This window comes from Dipteris shenzhenensis, chromosome 32, assembly GCF_047967505.1.
Source record: "Dipteris shenzhenensis isolate YYH24624 ecotype China chromosome 32, Dip_SZ_1.0, whole genome shotgun sequence".
NCBI classification, from domain to species: Eukaryota; Viridiplantae; Streptophyta; class Polypodiopsida; order Gleicheniales; family Dipteridaceae; genus Dipteris; species Dipteris shenzhenensis.
The window spans coordinates 45398153-45420262 of NC_141627.1; the positions used below are offsets into that span (position 1 = coordinate 45398153).

The window sequence follows — 22110 nt, forward strand, 5'->3', positions numbered from 1 at the left end:
TCAGACATCCAAGACCCTATCCTGTACCATCAGGAACTGTAATGGTACCCTATGGTTAGAACTAGGGAACTTCTTGGAATCCTATATAGGTCACAACATGGTCTTTTATACAGAGACACATAAAAGTCCAGAGCGCCCACTACCAGTAGTTAGGAGGTATACATGGGAGTCTACCTAGAAAGATGAGACGAGGGATACAAGAGGGGTTCGAGGGTCAGGAGGAGTCACAGTCCTTTACAGTTCCACACTTTTGGGGACCATCTCAATGGAGCATAGAGATACACATTCCAGGTTTCTTTGGATCCGGATTCGGCACATGGACAGCCGAGATCTGTTTATTGTAGTTTGCTACTCCCCCCCCCCCCCCCCCCGAGACCTCCCGCTTTGCCAGAGATATTCGAGGGGAGGATGAGACATCCCCATTTTCTGCTCTTTATCAGTCCATCGTTGACTTCTCTAGCTGCGAAGAAGTCCTCCTAGTTGGGGACTTCAACACGAGGATAGGCGCTCGTCAGGCACCACTCCTCGACTTCAAGGATGATTTCACTCTACTGCCAGACATTGACCTCGAGAAGGCAGGTATGCTACGAGTTTCGGCTGACAGACGAGGACCATTCACATCTTATGGACAGGCCCTATTAGACCTCGGCAGGATGCATGATCTCATTATTTATAATGGTCTTGACAGATGGCCTGCATCTGGTGGCTTCACGTGCTTTCCACATGGGGGAGGCTTTCGTGTTGTGGACTACATCTTGGGATTCCCTACCTTCACATCTCGCATCACTGACTTTCCCATAGCACCTCTCCCTCCAAGGGCTGATCATACTTGTCTTTTCTTTAGCATTTCTACCCCCCATCGCACAACACTTTCTACCCCGTGGAGTTCTTACTCCACCTGCCATGATATACGCTTTGATCGCGATCACTCACCTACTCACTCTGGCCATCTATACACACTTCTCGCATACATTGACTTTATACCCGTATTAGAGGACCGAGCTGCCCTTGTCACCCGCTCACTACACGAGACTGCTCTTCACGCCTTTCCCCCACACCACCCGCTCCACCCGCCCACCACCACCTGGGATTGTACCCTGTAATAGCTAGTATGATGATGAGTGTAAGGCTTTACGCCGTCAGCTCAGATTCGAAACCAAAAATAGTATTCCGAGTGAACTAGAGACACTACGCGGGTACTATCGACTGGTACACAGGAAGAAACTTAACTTTGTGCGTCGAAACGAGGAGCTACTGAACATTCAGTTCAGTAACAACTCTAAGGACTTTTGGTGGAGATTTCTAGAGGGACGTTCCCCCTCACCACTCAGTGACACTCAGGCATGGTTTGATTATGCATGCACACTCTATGATATCCCAAATCAGCCAGTCCCTTTCCTATCACACATGCCACGCCCCACATCCTGCACCCTCTTCACTAGGGGGGGGGGATAAAGGATGCCGTAATGAAACTTCATAATGGCCGAGCGAAGGATCATGAGGGACTATGCGCACTGAGTTCATTGCATATGGGATTAACCTCCTATCCCTGATCTTAGCAAAGCTATTCCATGAAGTTGTTTGCTTGGGGTTTCCACGCACCTAGACCATTAACACTATCTCACCCATTCACAAGGCAGGGGATCCCATGAGCCCAGAGAACTACAGGACCATTAGGATTAGACATGTCATGTCCAAGATTTATGCATCAGTACTTGATTCTGAGGTCAGCAGATTTGCGGAGTGTCAAGGACTTAGAGCAGCAGGACAGGCCGGTTTAAGGCGGGATCATGGGACCATGGACCACATTCTCATGCTCAGATGTATCATCAAGGAGGCGAGGGCACGGAAGCAGAGGGTTTATTGTTGCTTTGTGGATTTCTGCAAGGCATTTGAAATGGTTCCGAGAGCCCGCCTCATAAGACGCCTACAAGATTTGGGTTACGACCAGGAGATCATTTGGGCTGTCATGGCACTTTATGAGCGAGTTTCAGGCAGAGTAGTCCGGACAGGATTTGGATAAACAGACGAGATCATGAGCACTATCGGGGTTAAACAAGGGCCATTATCACCTACCTTGTTTGGCCTCTACATTGACGAGCTCGAGACAGTGATGCAAACATAGGGGGGTAGGTTGCTCTCTCGTAGGCACGCTGATCTAGATATTGCTTTACGCAGATGACATGGCTCTCGTCTTCCTCAACAGAGGGGCTCTAGAGACACCTTGATGCACTACAGTCCTTTTGTGAGTCTCATGATTTGAAGGTCAACTTGGGTAAAACCAAGGTTATGATCTTCAATACGTCTCGAACCGTCATGTGCCAGGAGCAGTTCGCATTTGATGGGTCCCTTGTTGAGGTAGTTTCATCATACACTTCTTGGGGTCGTCTTTTCTGAACCCATCTTCACTATGAGACTCGCGATGCATGCACGTCTGAGCAGAGGATATGCTTCATTGGCTAGACTAGAGAGGTAGTGCTTCCGCTCTCACTTTCAAGATCCACGGACCAAAGGGTTCCTTTTTGACTCCTTGGTCCGCCCAACAGGGATGTATGGCAGTCCATGCTAGGGGCCAGACTTGTCGGATACAGAGTGGGTTAGGGTGGAGCGGCTACAGGTTCTCGTGTTATCACAGATGATCTGTGGTAAGCCATTCGTTCCTCATTAGATCATTCAGGCGGAGTTTGGGTCACCCCCATTACAGCTAGATGCTGCATTTTAGGTCATCACGTACCTGTACCGAGTCAGGGAGTATGGGGATTACACCTCTAGGCATAGCAAGATACCATGGCTAGCACTGTCCTCTTCTATGGCACTTGCAGTAGGGGGAGACTAGAGGTGCTGGTATGCACGCACAGAGAGAAGGTTTGAGGGACTAGGGCTCCACATGGACAGACTACCTCCATTCCAATGCAGCATGGATGCTCTGTTCTCTCCCCTCCTATCACACGAGGTCAACTAGGTTATCCGTGAGGATCTACTACAGCTACACACATTCCGGACTTGGTTGGGCCCAAGTGATCTTCCAGTGAAGCTGGGCTTCTATAGAGATCACTTCTTACATATCACAGCAGAGGGTTTCATTGATCCACCAGGATACACACAGATTCACCTACCCCTCGCTGAGGATCTCTCTTGGACAGTTTCGGGTCTCTTCACACAGACTTTATATCAAGAGCGGCAGAGCAAAGCAGTTACCCAAGGAGAGGCGCATATGCACACTGTGTGACATGTAGGAGGTTGAGACAGAGGAGCATTTCATCTTCAAGTGTCTTGTTTACAATGAGATTCGAGGGCGTTTCTACTGCCTCTTCAGAGATAGTTATGGGGTTTTGGCCCGTCTCCTCTCTTACCCAGACCAGCGGTGTTTGGCTGGTTTCATTCATGAGGTGCTAAGACACCGCGAGAGGATACTCTGAGCAAGAGACAGGCGCAGACTTCTTCCTCGACTGATACCTCTCAAAGCTCTATCACGAAGTTCTTTCAACCAGATCACATAGACCTCCACGAGATGAGACCTCGACATGACCGTGACCCAGAGCCTATGATCTGACAACTCAGACAGAGGATTGACACATAGATCATACTTGGGGACATCCCCTCCTTGTTTAGGGTCGGAGCCCGATCGACGGGGGTCACACTGGCCCTGGTTAGATGCAGAGCTACGACCAGGAGACGTACTAGGATTGCACCCTTGAAGGGCCGATAGTGCTCTATTGCTGACCTCATGCCTCCACTGCCTCATCCATCCTGATGCCCTACTGCTGCTGCTGATGATGATGATGATTATGATGATGTTGATGATGATGATGATGCTGAGATTGATATATAGTCGACTATCGACATAACTATGTCGTACTATGTTGTACTTAGGACTTAGTATTGCCATTTTGCATTATGCATTGGTATGGGTGCTCGTTTAGTAGCTCCACTACCACAGCTCATTGTATCAGGTTTTTCACAGTCTCATAGACCCATCGATCTTCCGAAGACTTTAATAAACTCTCTCTCTCTCTCTCTCTCTCTCTCTCTCTCTTCCGCAACGGATTCGGCTCCCTCCCACACATGCTACAATTCCCGGATCAGCGATGCCTAGCCGCTTTCTTACATGAGATGACCCGCCACCGAGATACTTCTCTCCGAGCACGGTGACACGAGCAACACACACAGCGTGAGGACACCCAGCGGCCTATCACTGACTTCTTTCAGTCACAGGATACCTCTTCTCAGTCTAGCCGACAACGCAGACGTGAGCGAGAGCCAGAGCCACGACAGCTGCGTCAGCGGACAGACTCACATCCAGGTCCATGACATCTCGTCTCTGCTCTCGGCCCGCCCCACTGGGGTTACCGTTGCCCTCATCCACAGGGCCACCCGCCGCCCCCGATGATCGAGCTCGACTAGGCCGCGTGACGTCAAAGGCCAATCATCTATCGCAGGGTTTTTTTCGACTTCCCATTTGACGGCCCCTTTATGATTGGTCTCTGACGATCACCACCTGCACATGTATACTGTATCTCCCCCCTCTGCCCCATTTTTGGTGCCCCCCCCTTCTTCTTCTTTGTATCATCTGGAGGTAGACACATATTTTTTGTATCAGGACTAGACACACATTCCTTCATAACCTCTTTTTTCATAACCTCTTTTTTGTAGAAACGGTTGGTTGGCCCGTTTTGAGACCACCACCGTTATGCTCATTGTATCAATTATCTTTAGTCTCATAGACCTTCATGGTCTTCCGAAGACTTTAATAAACTTTCTTTCTCTCTCTCTCTCTCTCTCTCTCTCTCTCTCTCTCTCTCTGTCTCTCTCTCTCCCCCCCCCTTCCACCCTCTTCCTCTCTCTCAACCCCCTCTCCTTCCTTCTCTCCCTTCCTCTCCTCGATCACCGCTTTCTCCAATCTGTCCCCTACCCCTTTTCTATATTGGTATTAGAGCTCCAACCTTGGCACTTTTGTTTTTCCTTTCCCTGCTTTGACTGATCTACAAAAATGAGAGACTTTTGGGTAGTTAAAGCGCGAACACCAAGCATAGAAAGCAACAAACAACCACACAACAAAGAGTGACGCACAGCCAAGCGCGGCCATCAAGGGCGAGCAAAATCCGGATTCCGAGTAAGAACTCTTTCTATGTTGCCTTTCGTCAAGCTCTCCCACCTCGTCAGCAAGGTCTATGCCAAGCAACAAAAAGTGATTGCAGCAAACGTCCTCCTGCCCGATCGCTCAGCCTGAAATTGACGGACGAATTGAAGAGATACCACAACGGGATGAATGAGATATGTCACACAATAGTGGTTCGTTGACAGGCAGTTTGTTGGTGTGAATCATGGCGATCGATTAACGACGAGTGGAGGTGATAGGTAACGATCCCGCTGCCATTCTCAAAGACCCTGCTGCCACACGTGAGCCCGCAAACCCGTCAACAGAATTAGTAGTCCAACGTGACAAGCATACAAACTTTCTACTCTTTCAACCCAATGCACCAGGCAGATGAACATCTCACCGGTACCTAACTAACCATTGATTTCTATCGATGTCATCGCCTATTGCCCGCCTTGCATATTCTGTTGTTGCCTCCAACCTTGTTAGGTTAGATTAGCTATGGTTAGTTAGTTAGGTTAGGGTTGCGTTAGCATCTTGGGTTAGGTTAGCATGTCTCAATTAGGTTTAGAGTTAGGTCTAGTCAAGTTAGTTGGGTTAGGTTAGCTGTAACTAACTCAAGGTTAGACTTAGTCATGTTAGGTTAGGTAAGACTAATCACCTCTCCTAACTGCCCTAGAGGTTTTAGGTAAGGGTTGTCCTAACTGTCTCAAGCGACTTAGGAAAAACAAAGGGAGAAAGAAGGAAAAGAGGGCTTTTTCTGCAGTTTCTTTTCAAGGCCTTCCACAGCCCCATTTGGGCTCGTTTGGGCTCATTTCGAAGCCTCTTCATCAAGCTTCCTCTCGAGCTTTGACATCAACATGTCCTGTGTGTTAGCACACAGCATCCGGTGCTATTACAGCAACATTTACTTCTATCTATCTCATTGAGCTGCTTTTTTCTTGCACTACGTTCATACTCATTTGTGCGGCAGCCGTGTCTGCTGGATTAGGATCTTCCTACATGACATTTGGTGCATTCTGATAGTTAGCCATTTCACCACACCAGTCAGCATGCCTAGATTTGTTTTGGGTTCACTTGGAAATCCACAGCAATGGGAAAGAGGTCAATCCTCCTCTCAACCTTTGGTATGCCGTCCTTGTAGCAGCGAGATGCATTTGGAAGGTATACACAGCCAGGGATTCATGCTCCCATTCCACCACCGATGAGCCATACACAGCCCATGCATCAGAGACTTGGCTCTACATCTCGAATATGGACAACAGCCCGGGATTGATGATATGCTGTCCAAGGCATTGCACTCTTACCGTGCTTTACCTATGTCTATCCACGATGACACGCCTAGCACTCCTGAAACCCCTGATCTGCAAAACAACCACACACAACATCAGAACTGAGCAGGCTGCTCACCACCCAACCGTGACATCTACGGGATGTGATCCCGAATCAGAAGATGTCCCCTCCGAGCCACGAGCTGAGCTACTGGCACGAACTCCCAATCAGATCCAAACCAGCCTGGTGTCCCATACCACCAGGTGGCACTGTGAAGCCCTCGATCTGCCACTGGGCCTTGGGCTACGCTAAGATGCAGGCGCGCGTCCGCGACTCAATCCAGGATCAGACCTAGCACCTGGGAACGAGACTTGCTCCCAATCGCACACTGAGAACTGAACCCCCTGGGCCTCTTTTATAGACTTGGGCCCCCGGCACCAAAAATAGCAAAGACCTATAAATAGTTCGTACCCTTGCCACTCAACCCGAGAATCAAGCCTGCCTAGCTCTAAGCCTCCCCAGGCTAACCTGAGCTAGTTCTGTGTACCTAGTACACGTCAGATACCAATCCGTGCACATGACATACTCCCCCTCCTCTAAGAACTCACTCCTGAGTTCGCTAAGAAATCTGGAAATGTTCTTTGGAGGTTTTGTAATGTCTCCCATGTTGCATCCTCCTCAACACGATCCTTCCACTTGATCTTGTATTCCGTGATAGTACGATTACGAATCTGTCTTTCACGAAATTCAAGAATACACTCAGGTTTGTGAGGAATAAAAGTCAAATCTGTAACTTCTATAATCTCATGAGGAGAAACAAGTTGATCATCTGCACCCAAGACTTCTTTCAGTCTACTGACATGAAAGACTGGATGTACTTTAACATCAGGAGGCAATTCTAGTCGATATGCAACTGGTCCAATTCTTTTAATGACCTTGAATGGGCCACAATATCTGGGGGATAATTTCGGAACCAAACCAGTACTTAGGCTCTTGGATTCCTTAGGAATTCTCAAATATACCATCGTTCCTTCAGAGAACTCTCTGGGTGAACGATGTCTATTAGCATAAAATCTGTCCCAATCTTGGGCACTTCTAATAGACTCCTTGGCAAACTGCAACATTTCCTGCATGTCTTGCAAGAAGTTCTTAGCAGCATCATTTTGAATCCCTTTTAATCCAACCATAACTGGTGACTTAGGTTGAAACCCGTACATAAGCATAAAAGGACTGTAACCTGTACTAGAATGCTTTGCACTATTGTAAGCAAATTCAATCATAGGTAGATAATCTTCCCATGAAGACTGTCTCTTAGATACATATGCCCGAAGCATGTCTTCAACCAACTGGTTGACCTTTTCTGCACTGCCATCGGATTGTGCATGATCCGAGAAACTCATACTTAGAGTAGTTTCTAACTTCTCAAAAACAAGTGTCCAAAAGTTACTTGTAAACTTTGAGTCCCTGTCACTGACTATGTCAGATGGCAAACCATACAGCTTGAACAAGTGGTCCACAAACTCGTGAGCCAACTGAACAGCTGAAATAGTTGTTCTTGTAGGTAAGAATCTAGCCATTTTTGTCAAACGGTCGACTATGACCCAAATAGAGTCATGACCCTTGCGCGTTCGAGGTAAACCAGTAATAAAATCCATGGAAATACTTTCCCATTTATTACCTGGAATCTGTAAAGGCTGTAATAAGCCCGCGCTTCTAAGGCGTTCAGCCTTAGTAACCTGACAAACCCGGCAACCTACTACATAGTTCTCTATAAATGCACGCATCTTAGGCCAATAAAAGGTATGCTTCACAAGAGACAGAGTCCTATGTATACCTGGATGTCCCGCACTAGGAGCATCATGACACTCCCAGAGAATCTTGGATTTAAGGTCCAAAACATCAGGCACACAAATCTTTTCATTCCGGAACAGCAAGCCGTTCCTAATCATCCACTGACCTCCTGCCGCCTGTATCCTAGGTGGCACAATCCCTGAGTCCTGGTCAACCATGGAGCTCCCATCCTGGACTCTCTGCCAATAAGAACTGAAATGACTATCAGTTGCGTATAGCCCTCTCAAGGATTGAAATAGGTCTGAGGATATTTCCGTAAATGACAAAGCATTTACAAACTTAACTCGACTTAAGGCATCCGCCACACTATTCAACGAACCCTTACGATAACGTATTTCGAAATCAAAATCCTGCATTAATTCTGCCCATCTAGCTTTCCTTCCTCTCAATTCTGAGCCATCACACACATACTTAATTGACTGGTGATCAGTCAATACAAGGAACTTTGAACCATACAAGTAGTGTCTCCAAACCTTGAGAGCATACACTACAGCATAAAGTTCCTTCTCAAGTGTGGGCCAACGATACTAAGTGTCGTCTAGCTTCTTACTCTCGAAAGCTACAGGTCTGCCCTCTTGGAATAGAGCTGCCCCAATCGCATAATCACTCGCATCGGCCTCCAAAACATAAGGCCGGATAGGATCGGGTAATGCAAGAACGGGTGCTTCCTTGATAGAAAACTTCAAGGTTTCAAAAGCCTTGTTCATTGCATCATTCCAAGAAATCGGCTGGGTAGACCTGCGTCCACGACCTTTCAATATGTTGGTCAAGGGGACCGTGATATGTGAATAATCACGCACTGACTTCCGAAGAAATACCGTAAATCCTAGGAAAGAACGAAGTTGTTTCATAGTCTGAGGGATAGGCCATTCTAAAACCTTCTGGATACGATCCAAATCAATGCTAATACCTTCAGAAGAAATCTTGTGTCCTAAGTAAATGATCTCCTTCATAAAGAAGTCACATTTACTCATCTTGGCATAAAGCTTATGCTGTCTTAGAACAACTAAGACAACCCGGAGGTGTCCTATGTGATCCTCAAGCGTTTTACTATATACCAAGATATCATCTAAGAACACTACAACAAATTTGCCCAGAAAACCCCTGAACAAATCGTTCATCATCTGCTGAAAAGTAGCAGGAGCATTGGTCAAACCAAAAGGTAATACGAGGAACTCGTAATGACCATACCTAGTCCGGAATGCGGTCCTATCTATGTGTTTAGCATAGATACGGATTTGGTGATAACCCGTACGCAAATCAATCTTAGTGAAATACTTCGCTCCGGCCAAACGGTCTATCAAATCATCGGAACGAGGTAAAGGATAGCGGTTCTTAATTGTGACTTTATTTAATCGTTTATAATCTATACACATTCTCCAGGAAGAATCCTTCTTCTTTCTTAAGAGGACAGGTGCACCCCAGGGTGATTTACTTGGGCGGATATAGCCCATATTCAGGTAATCCTGAAGCTGGATAGCTAACTCATCCTCCTCTACCTGGCTCATCCTATAAGGTGGTACACTGATAGGTTGAGCCCCTGGGACTAAGTCTATGCGATGATCTACTGCCCGTTCTGGAGGTAAACCTTTCGGCAATTGAGCTGGGAATACGTCCTTAAAATTATCTAACAACATTCTCAATTCCCGGTTTTCAAACACACTTAATTCATTCTTGTTAATTACCGAAACAACAAATGAAGAAAGTGGAATCAAAACACACTGATAGACATCATAATGAGAATTGTTTAATATATTCCGAAGCTGCATCGCAGATACAATAGGCCCCTGAGAAGGGGGAATTTTATCGCACTGAATACAAAATTGGGTGTCCTTATCTACAAAAGAAAGCGTATGCTCCGTCCATCCGATCTGAATATTGTGGGTTTTAAACCACTCTATCCCGATCAACAAGTCTACATGCTCTAGATGCATAACATAACATGTAAGAGCTCCCGTGTAGGCCTGAATCCGGATAGGAAGCGCTTCAACCTTGCGATCCCAAAACTGCTTCCCAGCTGGAAGCTGCACCTCGTAGGTGTGGTCGCTAGGTACTGTGGACAGCCCCATCTTCTGCACAAATTTGTAATTAACAAAATTGTGAGAGCTGCCCGGATCAAAGAGAATGTGAACCTGTTGGTCCCTAACTTCTCCATAAACTCGGAAAAGATCATGGGAACCAAACAACGAAGTATTGAAAGTACAATTACAAGAGAGTGGGCAGGTAATGACATTTACTGAAATACCTGTCATCGCGACTTGGTTTGCTCCCTTGGCTGCAATACGGGGACCCGCCTGGAGCTTCGGTCCTAGCACCAACTTTTGGTTCTTCCGCTTAGGACACTCATTCTTTGTGTGGCCCCGCTCCTCGCAATAGAAGCATCGCCCTTCTTTCTTGAGCCTCAGAGTGCGAAGGAAACGGGCTTTACCATTCTTTGCTGGAGTTAAGCTTTTCCTGGAGGCGTTGTCCATAGACTTCGTCTCCACACCAGTCGTATGCTGAAAGAACTTGCGTTTGTTCTTTCCACTCGTATCGGTAACTGTGGTTGCCTTGGTACCGGCCATGGTATCATCATATATGCGTGCATATGTCATGGCCTCCTGCAACGTTGTGCACTTGTTGTTCTTTATCTGCAACTTGTAGGAGTCTGGCAAACCATCCACGAAGAAACCTAACAAGGTCACTGGATCCATTTTAGTGGCCCTGGTTTGCAGATCCCTAAATCTTTGAAGATAAACTTCAAAGGTCAAGTTTAATTTTGACATATCGAGGGCCTTGAGCTTGCCAACGATATCGTAATCATCCTCCTTCTTCAGGAACTCTTTCCTGAAGATGCCCTCAAAATCTGTCCAAGTATCAGGCTTAGGCTGGAGTTCTTTCCACCATAGCAAGGCTTTACCTGACATAAACCCTGCTGCAAGCTGGATCTTTTTCTCATCTGGATAGGGGTGGAATTGGAAGTGTACCTGCCACTTGTGCAACCAAGTGTCAACTACCTCCTTTGTTCTTGACTTTTGGTCACCCGGAAAAGGATCTGGAGTTATATTCGGGCCTAGCACTGAAGCCATGGCATCCACATGCGTGAGGGCCTGTACAGTGCTAGCCAGAAGAGTGAGAGTTGCTTGTATCCCCTGGAGTTGCTGTGTCAACCCTGATTGATTAGCATTGACCTGCTCGAATTTGCCATCAAGAGCAGTCGTAAATTCACTGAAGGCTTTTTTAGTTATCAGGTCGTCATAGAGACCCTGATCCTCCTCTCCCACAGGAGTGTAATCCAAGTCCTGCTCTCCCATGGTGAACTCGGGATTTTGAGCATCAGACATGGCTGAAATCTGATTTGAATACAAACTGAGAGAAATAATTGACTGAAACGAAGCACAGAGGAGGATGGAGCAGAAGAAAACCGTCCCGAATGATGCTGACGTGGCAAATCGGAAGCCCACGAATCTCGAGACCTCTCCGAACCCGTAACCGGATGCGCGTGCTGCTGGAGTAGCTGTACGGTCTGCTGACGCAGGCCGTACGGTCGCTGACCTGGATGTACGGCTGCTGACGCAGGCCGTACATATGCTGACGGAGGCCGTACAGTGCTGACGTAACTGTACGGCGTCCGTACAGTGCTGTAGGTACAGGTGCGCAAGTCGGGGTTTGAAGCAGCAGGTGCAGGGGCTGGCGCAGATAGTCCGTACAGTCTGTACGGGGCTGATGCAGGGCCTTCGATGGCTGCACAGGCTGACGCAGGCAGGGTGCGGATGCAGAAGACTGCACGATGCAGGGCAGTGCTGGCGCAGACAGGGTACGGATGAGGCAGGCTGGCGCAGAAATCGAGGTGATGGCTCGAAGCTCTAGGCTGCTTGTGGGTAGGCTAGTACCCTGCCCCCACCTATATAGGGTGCAGGGCAGCCTTATTTGGAAGCTGAGCTTCCAAAAAAGGCCAAGCCCCTCTAGCTTTGGAGGGGTGCTTTTTCGAAAAAAGCACCCCCCTGCGCAGGCTGCACGCAGCCCTATGCGCAGGCTGTTCGCAGCCTGTTGCGTAGGCTGTACACAGCCTATTGCGCAGGCTATACTCAGCCTATTGCACAGGCTGACAAGCCTCTCTTTGCCCCTGCCTACTCCGTACCTTCACAAGCGCCACTTCCATGCCTCCCTTGCTGCACTTTTCCGCCCCTCTCTCCTGCTTTTCTGCTCTCTCTCCCCTTCCTCTAGACTTCTCTCACAGGCCTTTAGAGATCTCGATTCTCTCTCTCTCCTATTCTACTTTCTTTTCCAGATATCTCTCCACCCCTTCTATCCCAGGTAGCCAGCAAAAACGCAGCAACAGATTTTCGAAATTTAGGGCATACCTGGAGGAGAAACTCGTCAAAAGTTCTCGCATCAGAAGTTCCTACCTCAGGAGCTGGCTCTGATACCAACTGACACGCCCAGCACTCCTGAAACCCCTGATCTGCAAAACAACCACACACAACATCAGAACTGAGCAGGCTGCTCACCACCCAACCGTGACATCTACGGGATGTGATCCCGAATCAGAAGATGTCCCCTCCGAGCCACGAGCTGAGCTACTGGCACGAACTCCCAATCAGATCCAAACCAGCCTGGTGTCCCATACCACCAGGTGGCACTGTGAAGCCCTCGATCTGCCACTGGGCCTTGGGCTACGCTAAGATGCAGGCGCGTGTCCGCGACTCAATCCAGGATCAGACCTAGCACCTGGGAACGAGACTTGCTCCCAATCGCACACTGAGAACTGAACCCCTTGGGCCTCTTTTATAGACTTGGGCCCCCGGCGCCAAAAATAGCGAAGACCTATAAATAGTTCGTACCCTTGCCACTCAACCCGAGAATCAAGCCTGCCTAGCTCTAAGCCTCCCCAGGCTAACCTGAGCTAGTTCTGTGTACCTAGTACACGTCAGATACCAATCCGTGCACATGACACGCGAGGAGATGAAACTATCCAGCAAAAGATTTCAAGGATAAGCTCAATGTGCTCAAGTATAGGGGTGACATGCACACTCCAAATGATGGAAGAGTGGCTCACGAAGCTAGAAGATTACTTCCGCTTCCACCCCAAGTCTCAGGAGGATCGCATCATTTTTGTTCACATGCATATGCACGGTTAGGCTCACAAGTGGTGGCTGTATATGAGGGATTCACCTCAAAAGCCGACCACATGGAAGGGATTCAAAGAACTCATGGCCACTACCTTTGTATCCTCGCTCATATTAGAGCAGTACTTGGCTGAGTTCTATGCATTATCATAGACCAGAACGGTCTAGGAGTATCTGCAGCATTTTTGGAGGCTTTCTTTGTTTGTGCAGGACATAGCTGAAAAGGGCAAATTGCTGCATTTTGTACATGGACTGCACTGTCCTTTGGCTTCAAATGTGAGGGCACATAAACCTCATACCATTGAGCAAGCTGCCCAACTTGCAGAGGTCTTTGAGCCTAAGTAAAGCCCGTAAACAAAGCTCCATAATGTCTTTCTAAAGTTGAGCAGGAGGAAGTGGCTGTATAGGCGCGGGAACTGCTTGACAAGAACTTCATCTCTCATAGCACTTCTCCTTTTGCCTCCCCAGTGCTTTTGGTGAAGAAGAAAGATGGATCGTACCGCATGTGCATTAATTACAGGGATCTTAAAAAGGCCACTATCAAGAACAGGTTTCCAATCCCCAGGATTGATTAACTTGTTGGATGAACTGGGTGCTCAGTTTTTCACGAAGATAGATTTGAGGTCTAGCTACCATCAAATCCGGGTGAAAGAAGGAGATGAGCACAAGACGGCCTTCCACACAGAACGGGGCTTGTATGAATTCAAGGTGATGTCTTTTGGATTGACTAATGCACCGGCCACCTTCCAGGTGCTAATGAACAAGATATTACAGCCACTTCTTTTCATACTCGTGCTAGTTTTCTTTGATGATATCCTCATTTACAGCAACGATAGGCAGGAGCAAATTAAGCATGTGAAGCATGTGTTGGAAATTCTAAGGATGCATCAGCTTTATGCAAAGGCCAACAAATGCACTTTTATGGCAGAGGAGGTTGAGTACCTGGGGCATATTGTGAGTAGGCATGGCATTTGGGCGGATCCCGCAAAGGTGAGATGCATTAAAGATTGCCCACAGCCACAAAACCACACCCAATTTAGAGGATTTTTAGGTCTTGCTTCTTTTTACGGGCACTTTACTCGCAAATTTGCCAAGAGGGCAGGTCTTGTTACTAACCTCTTGAAGAAGGCTGCTTTTATGTGGTCAAAGGAAGCACAACACAGTTTTAAAGATCTGAAATTTGGTCTCACTCGTGCACTTGTCTTGGTGTCCCTTGATTTTTCATGTCCTTTCATTGTGGACGCAAATGCCAGTGGGCAAAGGATTGGGGGCTGTTCTGAGGTAGGAACACGGGATAATAGCCTTTGAAACCAGGAAGTTTGATGCCAAGTAACTCAATTACCGTGTTTATGATCAGGAGACGTTGGCTATCTTGCACGCTCTCAAGAAATGGCACCACTATCTATACGGGAGCAAGATTAAGGTGAAAACAGATCATAGGACACTTAGATTCTTCCTCACTAAGCCAAATTTGTAATAAGCAAAAGAGGTGGTTGGCTGCAATTCAATCCTATGATTTTGACATTGAGTACAGAAAGGGAAAGGAAAATGTGGTTGCAGATGCCTTGTCCAAGATGTGGGCTTGCAATTTGTCTACTATCTCTACCATATATCAAGAGTGGATTCATGGCTTTTTTTTTTCTCTTTTTTCTTTTTTTGCAAAAAAGAGACTAGAGCAAGCTCTGTGCGGAAATACAACATGCTAAGCATGTAATAAAAAACACCTCAGAAGAATGAGGTAGAAAGAAACCAAGGCTGAGGCTGAAAATGCCAACTCAACCCTATAGAAGTATCAACAAGGGAGAGTCTCTCCAATCCTTGAGAAAGTAAACTCTCCTGGAGGAGGCTGCTCGAGAGGATCCTTGCATGGTCGCCCATATGGCCATCAAAGTGTGTACCGTATCTGTCCAAGTACTAGCCAAGGTCTAAGAAGGGTGAACCTGAGAACCCTCCATAGCCTCAATGCATCTGGCTCTCCAAATGTGCCATGTTACAATGCTAGCTAAAACCTCCCATGGAGAGTCAACCAAGGAATGAGCAGCCCTGAAGAGAGTGGCCGGAACATCCTCTAAAGAGCATGACTCCACAAGGTGTCGTCGGATGTGAAGAGCCCAAGACGAGTCATGTCTCTCAAAGAAAACCTGGGGCCCTGAAAGAGTGAGCCAAGCCACTGATCCCCAGGTCATATAGAAGGGGAGGCGAACAAAAGTGCTGAAAAGTCTTGCAATCCCCTTCCATATGATTCTCCCCTGTCTGCAATCCCAAAGGCAGTGCTGTATTGTCTCCGAAGCAGAAAGGCAACGAGGGCAAGTAGGGTCAGCCCTGAACCTGGATCTCCAATGGTTCACTGCTATCCCACCATGAATTGAGAGCCAAAAGAAGAGAGTGATTTTTCTATTCCGGTGGGATTTCCAGAGCCTTTGCCAAAAAAATTTCTGCAAGTCTACAGAAATCTGAAAATTCTCCCAATGAGGAGCTCTGGTGGGCCTCCAACCCCTATAGTTGAGCTCGAATTCCCTGACATTACTGACCGTGTAACAAAAGAAGGGGATGCCCTTCTCTTGGTGCCCTTCATCTATCCACTCCCATTCCCTAGGGTCCCACTACAAGAACTTAATTGGGATACCTCCGTAGAGCCACAACCTCCATGAGCCCAGAGCAATGAGTAGCGGGTCAAGATCCAAGTACCATTGTGAAAGAGAGCCATGCTCCATGAAGCCCACTATCGATTCATGGCATTCAAGAAGAGTATATGCAGAATTCTAAGGCAGCTCCCATATTCTCAGATTTGTAGAAGCCTTCTAGCCAGGGTCATCCAGATTTCAGATTGCATTATGGGCTGTTGTGAAGCAAGGACTTTAGTGCCAGACTCGTAATATAGATAGCTGGTTTTGCAAGAAATGCACTCCTCTCCCATGGCCTGACGTGGGTGTGACTAAGACAAATCAAATAAAGCTTTATCTAGAAAGGCATGTGGCAGGATGTGGTTAAGTACGAGGCTCAATACTTGCCTTGCCAACAGAATAAAGTGGATAGCAAATTACTAACATGTCTCATATGCGAGGGACGGGGCAGCGGATGAGGGAGATTGATCTAGCCATCCCCGAGTCTTGGCGGGAGGGACTCCGTGTGTGGATGGCAACAGATGGTTAGATCAGTTTTCTTGGACTAGGCTCCCCCTGAGGATGATGATTCAGCGACGCAACATGCAGCTTGGCTTCTTCTGTGTAGGGCCTGGCGGCCTACTCCAAGCACTCACTGAGAGAGACCCAGAGATGGACGGGAGTCTAGATGGGATTCATTGGCAAATGATTAGAGTGGTAGACTTATTTTTGAAGGAGTGGCTCATTGATCCTCCCAACATCCCAAAGCAAGATGCCCCCAGATGGCGCCTCTGGCTTTGGGAAGGTAGGCCCCTGAGAGAGGTCCAATGGGATCTGGGAGAGTGGTTCTGGCCCTCTAGGATCGGCCTCGTCGAGCAGGTGGACAAGGTGCCCTTCTTTTCATACACCACTCGGATTGGCAGGACGCTTCAAATGGACTCTTCGACTTGGACCCCTTTGAGGGAGAGGCATTGGGTAGCCCAGAGGGTGCCCCAGAAGGTCCGTTCCAAATTTTGGACGCGTCTATGGTCCAGTTTGCGGCCGAGAAAGATCTCCTACTTCTTTTGGCTAGCCACCCACGGAGGGTTACCCATAGGCCCGTGGTTGGAGCAGATGCGGGTGGAGGGGCAATGTCACTGCTGCTCTACTAGTTTTTTGGAGACACTCCCGCACTACCTCTGGAGCTATTGCAGCGCAGTGAGGATCTGGATGGGAGCCCTCGGGATCATGAAGAGCCTTAAGAGGGACTACACTTGGGGGATGGTGGCTTGGTTGAGGGAGGACACATGTTCCAGATTGAGATGAGGTCTCTCCAGCTTACCGGATACAAGGTCAGAGCATTCAAAGGATAGAGCTCCATGAGGCAGTCCCTCCTGATAGCCCGGATCCTCATTCTTTTCCAAACAATAGCATGTAGGAGGTAGTAGCTAGTATCACGACGTGGAGCATTTGGGTTGCTCATTGTAGTCTGGTGATGGGTGAGCATTTGGTTCCACCCTCGGCTACCTTGGTCGCCATTTGGCAAGATATCATCTACACCCTGCGCTCCACCTGGGAGCATGGGACCTGGAGCTCTAGGGCGATTGTCATCGCGAGGGGCTCGTTTCTACAAGGCTTGGCCTGCATGAGTTTTCTACATATTCACTCCGCGAGGGATTCGCTGGTTGTATAGTCCCCCCACTTGGCTGTTAGCCCCGGCCCCCTGTACCAGAGATCCCCTAGGCAGTGAGCTGGGTTTCTCTGGAACAAGCTGGTTTTTTCTTCTTTCATCCTTTTTCTAGTTTTTTCCATACTCAGTACCTTCGGGGCTGTTGTTTTGTATGCAGTCTTTCAAGCACTAATAGAAGGTTCCTTTCTTTGCAAAATAAAAATAAAATTCACATGTCTCTTGCAGCCATTACCCATTCCAGAGGGCAAATGGATGCACATAGAAATTGATTTCATCATAGGATTGCATTCTACTAAGAGGAGATGGGACAGCATCTATGTTATGGAGGATAGAATGACAAAATAGGACCACTTCATACCCATGAAGACCCATTATTCAGCATCACAAGTTGCTTGGCAATACATTGAGCATGTCTTTAAGCATCATGACTTTCCTCAAGAAATAGTTAATAATAGAGATGCAAAATTTATGGGTCACTTTTGGCAGAAGTTATTTATAGCAGTGGGTACTTTGCTTACACCTAGCACTGCATACCATCCTGAGATTGATGGACAGTCAGAAAGGGTGAACAAATGGGTGGAGGAATACTTTGTCATGATACTCAGAAGTCTTGGGATAGATGGTTGGAACTTTGCTGAATTTTTATTTTTCTTCAACAGTACCAAGCGTCTTTCTATTGGCATGAGCCCTATTGAGGCAATGTACGGATGCAAGGTTGGAATGCCCTCTTCACGTGCACACATGACTGTGAAAGTAAGCACCGAATGATTTGGAAAGGATGGATGCCCTTCTACAGTTCGCTAAAAGGAATATGCAGGATGTCCAAGCCAAGCAGAAGAAGTATGCAGATAACAAAGGAGATATATTCCTTTCAAAGAGGGGGATTATGTGCACTTGCGTCTCCATAAGAACCGTTTTGCCTCCCTAAAAGGAGATACCAATACAAAACTTGATCCATAGGTATTATGCTCCTTACAAGATCATCCGCAAGGTTAGAGATAGCGTATCAATTGGAGCTACCCAGTACCTCCATGATCCATGATGTTTTCCATGTATCCTTGCTGAAACCACATGAGGGAGAGCATGTGCATGCCCTACCTAAGGTTGCCACCTATGGATGAGGAGGGTCATATCCTCTATGTTCCTGAGTGCATTGTGGGTTTCAAAGATCAAGTACTCCGCAACAAGGTATACATTGAGTGCCTCATAAGATGGAAAGGGCTTCCAGAGGATGAAAAGTCATGGCAGCTAGAGAATACTGTCCAAGAGTACCCCTATCTTTTACCAAGCTGATCAGCATCACCTTGACGTCCCAGCACCCTTGCGAGCAGCTGGTACATGTAATTTTGAGGGCAAAATTCTATGGGAAGGGATGGCTGTAATGAAGGGGGAAAAGGGCTACTTTAGTGGCCCTTTAAGTGGGAAATGTGGAGGGACTATATAAGTCTCCCTCCACCACTCATTGTACACTTTTGATGTGACATCTAATCCTATCTACTCTCCCTCCTCCTCCCTCCTACTATGATATCATTGACTATGTCTACACAGTTTTCTAGCATGGGTTAGGATGCTCGCTTAGTAGCTCCACCCTTTTGCTCATTGTATCAGGTTTTTCTTCAGTCTTATATACCCATCGGTCTTTAGCAGACTTTATAAACTCTCTCTCTCCTTCCATCCTCTTCCTCTCTCTCCAACCCCATCTCCTTCCTCTCTCTCCCTTCCTCTCCTCAATCCCCTCTTTCTCCAATCTATCCCTACCCTTTTTCTACAAAATGTAGCCAAGGGTCTAGGTTTTTCTAACATTTTCCCCTATCGTGTTTGATGCGGAGCAAAACCTTGAACTAAAGGAGGTGCAGGATCTTATATCTAATGACAACAATGTCTTGACAACGCCTTGAGCTTGTTCCTGACAGCTTCTAAATGTGGAGCTGATGGAGCATCTCTTCAGCGGCCACAAGGGCTCATTGAGAGGGGGAGTTGGAATGTAGAGGTCAACTCCCCACTTGTGAGCGCTTGCATGAGGAGGACAAGGGGAGTCAGACCAATAGATGGCACAGACAGAGAGAGGCTCCGATTGGCCAGCACACAAAATAACACATGGGCAGCAAGAGTTCCGCCATCTTAAGCTTTATTTGGACACCTCAATTAGGGCTACTTATGGGACCAACTAGAGAGGTCATGGGGCTAATATTAAAACCAATAATAAGCCCCAGATGTAGGCAAATTGACTAGGGCTAAGCCCAGCAAAAGGGCTTACCTTGTATAGGCTTGGATATGTTGGTCACGTCAGCGCCTTGGTCAGCATTGGGGTAGAACAATTGGTTATTTGTGGAGAGCATTCAGCCCTATTAAAGGATCCCCTACAAGGGGTCTTTAGTAGTCAAGTAGAAAAGGGGGTAAAAGCATCAATGCACTATGCCACAGATGAATGGTGTTGCTGAAAGAAAGAACAAGAGCTTGATAAAGAAGGCAAGCATGGGAAAGGCTAAACATCTGCCTCACAAGTTTTGGCTTGAGGCCATATTTGCACACATTCTGGAATCTGAACAAGTGCCATACATAGGCTTTGAATACCATTACTCCATTTGAGGCCTGGTGTGATAGAAAGCCTAAGGTTGACTATTTGAGGACTTTTAGTAGCCTTACATTCATGTGCCTTCACAGATGAGTGATGGACATTGACGTAATAAGAGCTGGTATTTCCCATCCATTAATTGTACAAGGTTAAAGAAGAGGCTAGTCATTTGTATCTGCTCCAAATCCATTTTGAAGTAGGCAGGGTGGAGAACCCTTTTCTCTAGTTCTCATAGTTAGAGACTCTGATTGGGATTGCAGCTCGACGAATATGTGAAACTACTCATTTGCATCTGCGAGCAAGGGCAATAGCTTTCTACTATCTTTCAAGAGCTACAAAATCATCAGCTCTATGCTAACAACAAGAAAAGTAGATTCAATTCCATTTTGAAACAGGCCTGTTAGTCATTTGTATCTGCTCCAAATCCATTTTGAAGTAGGCAGGGTGGAGAACCCTTTTTCCGTTTCCTTCTCTAGTCCTCATAGTTAGAGACTCTGATTGGGATTGCAAATCGACGAATATGTGAAACTAATCATTTGCATGTGCATCAATTCCATTTTGAAACTAGGCCTGTTAGTCATTTGTATCTGCTCCAAATCCATTTTGAAGTAGGCAGGATGGAGAACCATTTTGCTGTTTCCTTCTCTAGTTCTCCTAGTTAGAGACTCTGATTGGGATTGCAGCTCGACGAATGCGTGAAACTAGTCGTTTGCATCTGCATCAATTCCATTTTGAAACTAGGCCTGTTAGTTATTTGTATCCGCTCGACGAACATATGACGTAGTCATTTGCATCTGCATCGATTCCATTTTGAAACTAGGCCTGTTTCCATCAACGAGACCTTGATTCTCTGACGAGCGAAGGTGAGAAGTCTCAAACTTGGGGCCGTTTTCCCGTTTCGTTACCTTGTCCTCCTAACTGTAATATCAACTTACAACTCCAGTTGCAATCAGGAGTCCATGATGGCAAGGTAGCAGAGGAGCAGTGGATGCAGAGAACTCAGGACGATGAAAACGTTGATCTTGTAGAAGACATGAGTTCCCGTTCAAAAGTAAAAGTGCAATTCTAGCTGCTAGAAATTCGAAGAGCACAACAGATAAATACCTCAACTCCGTATTTGATAGCAACTCCCACCAAAGTGTCGAGCTTTGATACATGATGTTCAATGTATCCATCGGTCCAGGCAGAAGCATTTGGGGCGCAATTGGATATGGGAAGCTCTTCTCTCAGCATCATGTCACCCTCGGGCAGGATGACATGGATGGATCCTGGAAATCTTGCACTATGCCGTTAAATACTGCGAAACTCGCAGTGGTTGGAAAATCGTTTTGCACAAGGGGAAGAGATCGTAGCAGGCGATGCTCGCAATACACAGACGAGAATGTCCAAGATGGGGAATCTACTTCTCAAGAATTATTGCCTTCGGATCTGAGCAATAATGATCTCTTGACTCCTGACCAATCCTGTGTCTCGGGGCTAGTCTGACTATTTCATTTTATACGAATTCTTCTCACACTCACAATGAACGTGGTAACATTAAACAAACAACACATATTCAGGCTATGTTCTCTAAAAGTACCAACATGTCAAACTTTTTTGGAGGAAAATTGAAATTATCCATTTTTGTTGTTTTATATGTTGATCCATTTATTATCACTTCTCTAAAGAGGACCATCCTACAAAATCAAGCATTAAAGAGTTTTTTTATGACGATTCCTCCTTTCACAAAGACCAATGGGAAGGTTAGAGTTAGACCAACAAGGGAGTTATACGAAAAAGGGAAAAAAGAGCTTCAATTATAGGCAAAAATATGATAAAAGCAAACAAAGACAATGCTAAGCCAATACTAGTAGCGAGCTTGTCCCCCTTGGTATTATGAAATTGTCACTATATTATGAATGGACATGGATGATAACATAGGTTTTCTAGATGTT

The 22110-nt window shown here is 46.8% G+C and overlaps 1 protein-coding gene across 2 annotated transcripts in view; it reads right to left on the reverse strand.

The window, feature by feature from the left end:
* The window catches only part of LOC147880840 (uncharacterized), a 59772-nt gene extending 38094 nt beyond the window's left edge, over positions 1 to 21678 (reverse strand). For both annotated transcript variants that reach the window (XM_087371328.1, XM_087371327.1), the window contains exon 1: positions 21281 to 21678. In XM_087371328.1, the coding sequence (XP_087227454.1) occupies positions 21281 to 21412 (132 nt within the window). In that variant the 5' untranslated portion in view covers positions 21413 to 21678. The remainder of the gene's footprint in view (positions 1 to 21280) is intronic.
* Positions 21679 to 22110: the final 432 nt, after the last annotated feature.